General features: G+C 41.3%; 1 protein-coding gene across 2 annotated transcripts in view; it reads right to left on the reverse strand.

Annotated features, from left to right (window-relative positions):
• aplp1 (amyloid beta (A4) precursor-like protein 1) overlaps positions 1–10717 on the reverse strand; it is a 51210-nt gene that overhangs the window by 40009 nt on the left and 484 nt on the right. For both annotated transcript variants that reach the window (XM_034697572.1, XM_034697573.1), the window contains exons 2-3: positions 9952–10008; positions 7804–8204 (exon numbers count right to left, since the gene is read on the reverse strand). In XM_034697572.1, coding sequence (XP_034553463.1) covers positions 7804–7869 — 66 coding nt within the window. In that variant the 5' untranslated portion in view covers positions 7870–8204; positions 9952–10008. The remainder of the gene's footprint in view (positions 1–7803; positions 8205–9951; positions 10009–10717) is intronic.

Below are 10717 nucleotides of genomic sequence, written 5' to 3' on the forward strand. Positions count from 1 at the left end.
CATTCTGCATGGTCTACATCACTCACACTCTCTCCTCCTTCACCCTCGCAACGTCTCCTCTTTCTCAAATCATCCACTGTGCCAGGGCAGTCCCCCCTCTCTTCCTCTCTCTCAATCTGTTCCACCGCACTCTCTCTCTATTTTTCCTCCTTCCTTTTCTGTACATGGAGGACAAGTGTTATCACCACACTGCAGATGTTTTCTCCTCTGAAACCTCCCACTGGCTGCGGCAGGGCCAAACATCTCGTTTAGGCCCATGCAGCATTAAACTTTTTTTTCTCTTTTTTTTTTTTTTTTTTGCAGAAATCCAACGGTATTAGGCTTACTGATATCTCTGGACTGCAAGACTCTGGAGAGCGGCCACAGCTGGATGTGATCACGACGGCTGTGCTAGTATCTCAATCCCTCTAGGTGACAGCAGACAAACTTATAATGTTCAAATACGCAGTGCAAGCACAGCATCCAAAAACGCAGTCCCATCTGGGCTTCATCTTTTGCAGACGTACATACGTTCAAACAATCTTTATGACCTGCAAGTTAAAGCTTGAAACAGCGCCATGAATGTACATATATGTTAAATCTGACATTCAGTAGGAGGGATGATGAAAGGTAAAGTAATCTTTGGGAAGGAGCTTTCATCTAGTTTCTTTTTAAAGGTTATTCCTTGATTATCCGTAACCTAGAAACAGGCCTGCAGTCTGGAGAAGCAAAAGAAATGAACTCATCAAATGCAGCGCACCCTCTTATACATGAAAGGCTATAGAGAAGACACAAAGTGATGAACCTTGCAAGCAAACATTATTACATTCCAAACGGAGACTAACTCACTTTAAAAGTGGGGTGCAAAGTTTAAAATGTTTCTGAAAGGTCAGAAGAAAAGAGAGAATCAAATACTGCAGTGTTTGGTTAACTTTCCTGAGCTTATCGTAATGAATCTCTATCCAGACACTTCAGACTTAAATATCAGACACTTCCAAGTACCCCTTTGATTCCAGCAGGAATCAGAAAATACATATTACATGGGGGAAATCAAACAGCTGACAGTTTGCTAGTTTTGATTACAATTGCACCCTCCGCTAGCACCATGCTGCTCTGTTTTGTTGTCGCTGCATAATAATTTATCTGAAACATGAGGATTCTTCGGAGGTGAAACAAGTTTCAAACAAACATTGTGAAACTTTAAAACCGGAGCAACTTCCTTTTCAGCTTGGCAGACAGAAAGGATGTCAACGTTTAATTCAGCCACCTGCCATTAGCCAGTTCATGACTATGGCTAATGTTAAACTGCTCTACTACCCAGATTTAAATGAGTTGAGATGTCAGATGGCATCTCATAGTGTGGCACAGCTCGGCTGTATTTTGATAGAAATGGATATAAAGCTGTATGTAGGTTGTGTCTAGTTAACCTGAATATAAGCACTCATCCATAGCTATGTGTAACCAGCATAGACACTGAAAGGAGGACTGAATGCTGGTGGTGCTAGCTTTGCTAACGTTAGCCACACTAGTTGACATGGTTCATCCACAGACTTAGTGATCCCATGTATAGCTGCATTCAATATATTGTGCTCAATTTCGACTGTTTTCTCAGTGTCTTACCTTTAGGACTCGGAGATGGGTTGCTTTACTTTCAAAAAGTTTTAATAGTGTAAGCTAGAATTTGGTACAGCTTCATGAACCTATCAGAAGGCTGCTGTACAAATGTTTGCAAATTTACAGTTACATTGGCTACGTTTACATGAGACTTTTAATTCCTCTTTAATTCAGAATAAAAATTAAATCCCCTTTAAAAAGATTACAAATGACCTTGTAAACATCTAATTCCGAATGAAAATGACCATTCTGAATTAAACTTAAATCCGAAGTAAGTGTCTGGTTTATTCTGATTTTAAATTGAATAATTCCTTGATCATGTATACGTTCATTCCGCTTTAAATGAATTCCGGTCGTTCTGCGCATGCTCGTTCCCTTGTCCTGTCGCGATGACGCACATATTCCGCGCTGGCGGGCACATATTCCAGGATGGCCGCCCGAAGCAAGCGTTGGACTTGAGCCGAGACTATTTATTTAATAGGAGCCTTAGAGGAAATGGTTATCATGAAAAGAGTTAATGGACGGAAGCATAAAAATGTGGACCTTTTTGTATTGTACTTATTGTGTGGTCTTCCATGTTGTAACCGAAAATAAGAATCAGGAACTGGAGTCTGTTTTCTTCTAGTAGACATAAATATGTCAGGCCTGCCCCTGTCCAATCAGAACCCTTCCCAACCCCCAGACCTTATGCGGAATTGAATAAAGATGATTAAACATGTTTTCCATGTAAACCTCAATTCGGAATTACTATTTCCATGTAAACGCAAAGGAGAATACTTTAAATCCGAATTATTTAATTCTGAATAATTCATTCCGAATGAAAGAACATCATGTAACCGTGGCCAATGTTCTAACCTTATTCAGCTGATGCATTTGTCCAATGAGACATACATCTGAGAGTAGGTACAACAAAACAAAGATCTAGACAGGAGAACTTCATGCCAAGAGACCTGGTAAACAAATAGATACTTAGTTTGTAACCAACCCTGACTCCATCTGCAAATTACAACGAAATTGGGAATGAAATCTCCCCAAATAACGCTGTAACCATCCAGCATGAGGCACTGTTTCAGTAAAGTCGACTGCAAAAATGGCCCACAATGTGCAGTAATGTCTCTTATCCATGTGTCACCTCTCCTAACTGCTCAATAACAAAGCCACATTTCAGCCCTCTTTTCCTCCAACTCGTGTTGCTCTCATATCACAATGACTCTGCAGGATTTAATCCAGGTCCTGCGTACGTGTGTGTGTGTGTGTGTGTGTGTGTGTGTGTGTGTGTGTGTGTGTGTGTGTGTGTGTGCACGCGCGCTTGTGTGTGTGTGTGTGTGTGTGCGTGTGTGTGTGTGTGTGCTGCATTTGAAAACCGTGGAGAGGAAGCCTGGTTGGAGAGAACAGGGGGGGAAACATGTGATACAATAAAATGATATGTTTTATGCCCACTGGCACACGGATACAAGCAGAGAACAGCGAGCACACGGGAATCCATTAGTGGAACCCGATTATCTCCTGGCTCTGAAATTAATTAAGTGAGTGTAGGGCAGAGTCTGTGCGCATGTGTATTCTGTGTGTGTGTATGTGTGTGTTGGGGGGAAATCTGGTTGTCCTTATCTTTTTTTTTTAAATCCTCTTGTGTTGCTGCAGTGAAAGGCAGATGGGGGTGGGAGGTGCGTGATCTGTATATTCCTGCACAAGGCCTGAAATTGCTGTTGTTAAAGGGGATGATGGAGGTTTACACATGCAGCGACTTTGTGACTCAACATTTTCATGTAATCTTGCTCCATACTCAAATGTCCTGACCTCCTGCTATTTCCTTCCCTTCTCTCTCCCTCCCTTTCCTGCCTTTCTTGTTGTATGCTTTCCCAGACCATCAGAGCTTCCTGAAACTTGTAGAAACAGGAGGTTTGATTCTGGGTCTGACGTTTCTGTTCTCCCGCAGCCTCTCTGCTGGAATGCAGTGTTCAGGCTCAGGTTCACACTGCGGGCATTTATCTCGATAAGTGCAGAACTGGTGGACTAAAGCCGAGCATATCTGTAGTCCCAACCCTCCCCCTCCTTCCTCTCTGTATGAAATATTGCTGCACACAGGCACAATCATAGTGGGATTGCTTTCTTAAATCAGATTTTCCTCTGAAGCTAGAAGCAGCAGTCTGGCTTCATGTTTTGTTGATACACAAGATCTGACAACATCAGTGTGCTACCAAATCTTTAGGACTATAAAGAGCCGGTCTTTACCGTATCACAATCTACATGAAAAGACAACAGAATCAACTGTTCAACATTTTAGTGAGGCATGTCTGCAGCACTGACAGCTTCATTACAACCTCTGCTTCTGTAAGTCCACTGCAAGAAATGTGCATCTAAAATTGTAAATGACAAAATTAATATTGTATTTTGTAGCAAGTTTAGCCAGTGAGGTTACAATGTTACAATTAACTTGGTAACTTTAAAGCGGAAACTTCAGGTTTGACTTTGTACACAAGCTATGTCAACTTGGCTTTAGGAAATAATGTTATTCACTACCCATCCACTGGACTTGATTGATTAATTGAGAAAAAAATGTCCAGATATCAACACTGACTGTTTGAAGCATCAACATAGTCTTTGTAGCGTCACCCACTGATTCCTGAAAAGGTGTTTTGAAGCCCAATAATGGTGGTCACCATATTGAAAATGCTGACTCAATCTAACGGTCAGTCAACCTAAAGATATAGGTAAAGAGGTGGAACGGAAACAAGCATCTGGCCTCCTAGCACTAGTGCGGGGAGATACCACACTTTTATGATTCCATACTATACCGAATGCTTTTCTGGCAATTTATTCGATACCCGATGCCGATACTTTCAGTGATTAAAAAATAATAATAAAATGCATTGCTTGAAAGACAAGTCCCATGACAAATACTGGTCATTTAACAACTTTAATATGCAAATCCTTTGGTGGCCTTTTTTTAAACAATGAAATAAATTTAGAAAGATACATAAATAATTAACATCCTTTACTTAAATTCTCTGAGTGGAAAGCTTAAAACAGCCTCTTTGGTACAAAACTTTGGAGTAAGTTACCCTAAAAGAATGAGAAGTGACACATGCGCTTTTATTTCGCATTTATTAATTAGTATCGATATTTTATCAGAGTAATCGATACTCATATGAGTAGTGCGTGAGAATCGATTTATCGATACCACAGAATCGATACGCCCACCACTACCTAACAAACAGCTACACACATCATCCTGTCAGTCAAATCAGTCACGCCCCTAATTTTGCAAACCTATCATAACTCTTAAGCCTGGTTTGTCTGTCTGTGTTGACTCTACAGTTGACAGCACTACATACTCGTACGTTGACCTTCAACACCCCACTTAAACACTAGCTAGCAGCTTTGCTCGTCATATCGCCCGTTTCCAGGTTTCCGCTACATCCTCTGTTTGATGTTTGATGCCCAAGTGTGACTGTCTTGAAGTTGGAGCTGATAAATATTGAGCAGCGGTGGATCATACTGCAATTATTGCAAAGAAGAAAAGAAAGGACAGGGAGGCTGCTGAATCAGTGTAGGTGCTAATACCCGAAATGTTGTTAATACAGAAAATACAATGCAACTTAGCAGACCATCACAGAGCTTGTAGTCTGTGCTTTTGGATGCTTAGCTACATTTTTTGAGCAGGTGCATCAGGCTATGTGCGTAGGCTTCTGTACAGGTACAGAGCGACGCAAACCTCCAGCTTATACTACGATGTTGATTTGATGGAGAAGTAAAAGTGGGTATTTCAACATGGATGTTAATAGGAATGCAAGGGCTTTTGGTGGCAGCCTCAAGTGGACACTCAAGGAACTGCATTTTTTTCACTTCCACATTGGCTTCATACTTTAACCCCAGAGATTACCGCTTATATACCACCATGATCTGATAAAGGAATAAGAGTTCTGATCAAGATTTCTAAGTGCATAGTTTTTTGATTCCATACTACTAGTCGTGAAATGACAGTGGTTGGGAAAAACAAATTCATGACTAATTTAACCTACCTCATCACGTTCATGCAAACATAAGTCATAGAGATTTGCCATGAAGCAGACCTGCCCACTCATTTGCATTGTTGACCCTGCTACAGACAAGGTGACGATTAACAGGGCTGACTCTCTAACAACTTCCCTATCTATGATATCTCTCTGTATAAGTTGTTATATTACCCATCCCTCTGATGCACTGTGACTGGATACAAAAGAAAATGTGGCCCACCACTGTAAAGATAACAGAGCAAAGGGTGTCCTATGCTAGTATAAAGGCAACTGAAAAAATATATAATAAAAACACAAAATTTAATACAATCCAAAGTTATGAATCTTCATGAATGTCAGACTACATGATACGAGCTGCTTGTTTCTGCCATCCTTCATGCATGATCTCTCACATCAAGAGGGGAGCTGTCCAGTGTGCCAATTAGCTAAATGCTTCAGGGCTGTGAGAGGTAAGTGCTATTACAGCTGAGATACCTGGGAGGCCATTACTGAAACTTGACATATGTGACAACCTGGCATCAGTGTGTCTGTCCAATCAACAGGGGAAGGAGGGGAAGATGCTGATTGTGTATTTTCCTGTTAAAAGTAATTGTGGCTTCACTGATCCGGAGCACTGTGTGGAAATTCAATTTCAAAGCTTGATTATACTTTGATTTGACGTTGTCTGAACGCAGAAGGAAATTAAAATATTGGACGATAAAAGAGAGATCAAAACAAATTTGTCCATTCAAACATTTCAGCCGAAGGAATTAGGAGTAAATTAAGGGGAGCTGACAGTCTTATTAGGACTAATACCACAGTTTAATCCAGCCTACAAACCCTCTCACAGTGTAATCTTCAGTGTAAACCTTCATGGGCAGGTCTACTTGTATGAGGCTAAAGCCTGTTTCTCAGCATAGCAGTAATCCCACTAAGGCTCTTAGAGAAGTGAAATTATTTCAGAATGAAAGGAGAGGCTTTATGACTGTTAGAGACCCCACTGTGAAAGATGGCTAATAAATAAACAGCTCAGAAAATCCTCTTCAGTTTGAGGAGACGGTATTAACGGCCAAGACGTTCTGTATTTGATCTGAGATACAGGTTTGTTCACGTGTCATTTCCAGGTGGGAAAGTACATTTGACCTGCTGGGACATCATGACTCATCCTCCCTTCCCTCCCCCTCTTCCTCCTCCACCTTCACACAGCACCTCCAACACACCGCCCTTCTCCTATACCTACACACAAGCCGTCCATGCTCCAACCTGAATTCATGTCTCAGGTGTGTGACAGGAGGGAGATGATGAAAGACTGAGAAGTTATTGAGAAATGACGGCTGCTCCGTCACAGTGTGAGTCTGCTGTACAGTCGTGACGAGACAGGGGGAAGGTGGGAGCAGCTGGTGGCCCCATTGATCTGCTGTTCGGTACTAGAGACTTTAACCATCTCCTCTCTAGATATTGATGGAGACGGATGCCAATAGGTTGACCCCATATCTCCCATTAGTACACTCTGGATCACACTGCATGTCCAATGATAAATCAAAGTCATCTCCTGGAAATCCACATGCACTTCACAGGGTAACGTTTAAAGAAAAAGAGTCATCAAAAGGAAGATTAACCACAGAAAATCTGTTAACAGAACATGTTTTTGTAATATTTTAGTATTCTTTCATTAAGATGGAGAAGCAATAGAATATGCATGACTCCATCCTGCACCAGCACTCCTCTTAAGCACGGATGCAAGCTGATTTCCTCCTCTGACAAGGCCAGATGGGATGCAGTGAGATGGGATTTGATCTCCATCCTCCTTCCACAGAGCAAAAAAAAAGGCCTGTGTGACATTTTTCATACAGGCCCAGACTTGACGCAGCGAGACAAAAATACAGTAAACCACAGCCTCTTCTATGTGTCCTGATTGTGAGCTTCCACTTCCACCTCAAGGGAAATTTTGGATTTTATCCCTGTCACTATCTGTGTAATTCTGTGGACATTGTGCGTCATTACTCTTGTTGACACAGGGACGGTGCTCGAGGATGCATTTACAAATTAAACCTGCCCCAGATAAGGATGCGTGTCAGCAAAATTAAGATAGAAGCAACTGTATTCGTGGCGTGTGTTATCACGACATAAGAGGAAAAAGAGCTATGTGTCCAAATGATAAGCCTGACTTAAAGCAAAATCTCAATGCGCCATCGGTACATCGTTTCATTCTTACCTCGACGTGTTCCCACGCGCAGTAGGACAAAACAGCCATCAATATAGGTATTGCGGTATGTCCCATTTTGTCGCTTCCTTTCGTGTCCTTTATTCTCACGAAGTTGCTGTGGTTAAATATCTGACACCAACATAGGCTGTCTGGTTACATCAGCAAGAGTGATGGACACTGCGTTCGTCCTGCGATATCTCCTGCGTCTGCGTCCTGCTCGCTCGTGCCAACGGGCTCTCTCTCCAATGGCAGCCTGGGATTTTCTGTGGATGAAGTCTGACAGAACCAAGCCCTGTTTCTGCGGGTATTTATCACAGGCTGCACTCATGGCGTCCACGTTGTGGCTTAGTGGAGAGCGCCATCTGGTGGCCAGGGGAGGAAATGCAACACGGGGTCTTCTGTGGGGTTTTCTGCGTCAATTTAAAGGAAGAATACCGTTAAAAAGTTGAAGTAACATTTCTGACCAGAAATACTTTTTATTCTGTATAATTTTCTCAATGTTGCGCAAATACACGTTGGGAATGAAAAATACGCATTCTGGTGCCCTTTACTTAAAGGCCCTGTGAGGAGTTTTGAACTGGCTGAGAAACAGACTGAAAATGATACTGATGCCTCTTTCTTTCTTTCTTTCTTTCTTTCTTTCTTTCTTTCTTTCTTTCTTTCTTTCCTTCTTACTTTCTTTAACCAGCAAAGAGACTCATTGAGATTTAAAACCTCTTTTTCAAGAATGACCTGGCCAAGACGGCAGCACAAAATAGGTTACAACACACAAGCACACAAAACAACACAAATAGAATACGGTCACAGTTTCACATGGTTACATGATTACACAGTGCAATCACAAGATCCAATGGAGCTTGTTTCTCTGTCTTTTATGAGTGACTTGAATTCCCCCAGAGTTACAAGATGTGTCAGTTTCAAGTCCTTCTGCACATCATTCCAGGTAAACGGGGCTGAAAATTTAAAAGCCTTTTTGCCCAGTTCAGTTCTGACTCTCGGGACCTGCAACTGTATGATGTCCTGAGAGCGCAGGCAGCGGTTTCTACACGTGTACACACAAATAAGTAGGGAGAAGTCCGAGAATACATTTATAAATAAAGATCAGCCAGTGAGAGAGTCTACGACCGGACAAAGACGGACAGTGTGCGGCAGCGTATAAGGAACAGTGATGTACATGATAGATTTATGACCTTCAATAGCAAACAAGATCATCAGCAGCAACACTGACACCTTCTCTGTTGTCATTTTTAATGCCTGAAACCGCCCTTAGGGGGTAGGTGTCAGACCAGATGATGGACATATCACATCAGAAACAGCCTTTATGTGACTGTTTTCATGGAAAAAAATCACATTGCCTGATAAAGTTGACTGTTCAAAGACAACAGGATGAGGTTTTTGTTGAAAACACTACTTTTGCATGTATAGGACAAGAGATAAGATGTATCACTTTGTCCACAAGGGGGCGCCAGAATCGATACTGAAACAAAAGTTCCTCACAGCAGCTTTAATACAACCTGCTAGAAATTTAAAACAGTATGGCACTAACTGTAGTCATTGTTGAGGCTGTATTAGCTTTGTTGTACTGCATTGTAATGTAATAAAGTGTTGCATAATGAAGTGGACAACCCCGAGCATATCAAGCTTAAACACATAAACCACTGAACTCTCCAAAAATACATATCCAAAGAATGACAACGACAAAACTAATACCCAAACAGGTCTCCTTCTTTCTTAAAGACTGTACTCAACAACACAGCAGTCATATTAATACAGCAAACTATCTACAGTTCATTGGCAACTTTTAAAATGTGCTCACCACGTTGTTGTGCGAAATTTCAGGAAATGTATAAGTAGAACACTTTCATTAGACTGTATTGTATTCATGATATCAAATAATTTCACTGCTTGGTCTCTACTTTGGTGTATTAGTATTGAAGCGTGAAGTGTGGCAGAAATGGTATAGTATGGTGATGAAGCATATTTGCTGACCTAAATACTTCCCTCTCAAACAAGATGAGTTGATATGAAAAGCACGTTGGATTTTTTTCAAGCCTCTGGTGGCAACATCCACAAACGGTCAGTAGGGGGAACACACGGTGTGAAAATGAAAACAACATTTTCCTCTTACATGCCCACTGCCAGTGGTGTACTACTCACCCCCCTGGTGCCCTCATGTCCAAAAGTAGCGACGCAGAGGTGCCCTCTTGGATTCCGCTGTAGTAGATAAAACATTACAAATTGCCTTCTCTGGTGCCCTTTCAGTGGAAAACACGTAAAGGTTGCTTTTGTAGATGCCCTTCCAGTGGATACCACGTAAAAAAGTGCCCTCTTGATGCCCCTAAATTGTATAAAACGTAAAAAAAAAAAAAGTGCCCTATGGATACCCCTTTATTGTATAAAAGGTTAAAAAAAAGTGCCCATTAGATATCCCTCAAGTATAGAAAATGTAAAAAAAAAAACGTCCCTCTGGATGGCCCCAAATGTATAATACATATAAAAAAAAAGTGCCCTATGGATGCCCCTCAAGTATAAAAATGTATAAAACTTCCCTCTGGATGCCCCTCAAATGTATAAAACCCCAAAATGTGCCATATGGATACTCCTCAATCATATAAAAGGTAAAAAAAAAGTGACCTATTGATGTACCTCAAGTATAGAAAATGTAAAAAAAAAGAAAAGAAAACTGCCCTCTGGATGCCTCTCACGTGTATAAAGTTCCTTCTGGGTGACCATCCAATGTATAACATGTAAAAAAAAAAGTGCCCTCTGGATGCCCCTTAAATGTGTACAACTTTTAAAAGGGCCTTCTGGATGCCCTTCAGGTCAATGAATTGTTAAAAAAAAGTGCCCTCTGGATTCCTCTCAATTGGATTGAATGCACAGAAGTACCATTTGGATGCCCCTCCAGAGTATTACATTTAAA

The sequence above is a fragment of the Notolabrus celidotus genome, chromosome 12, assembly GCF_009762535.1.
Source record: "Notolabrus celidotus isolate fNotCel1 chromosome 12, fNotCel1.pri, whole genome shotgun sequence".
Taxonomy (NCBI): Eukaryota; Metazoa; Chordata; class Actinopteri; order Labriformes; family Labridae; genus Notolabrus; species Notolabrus celidotus.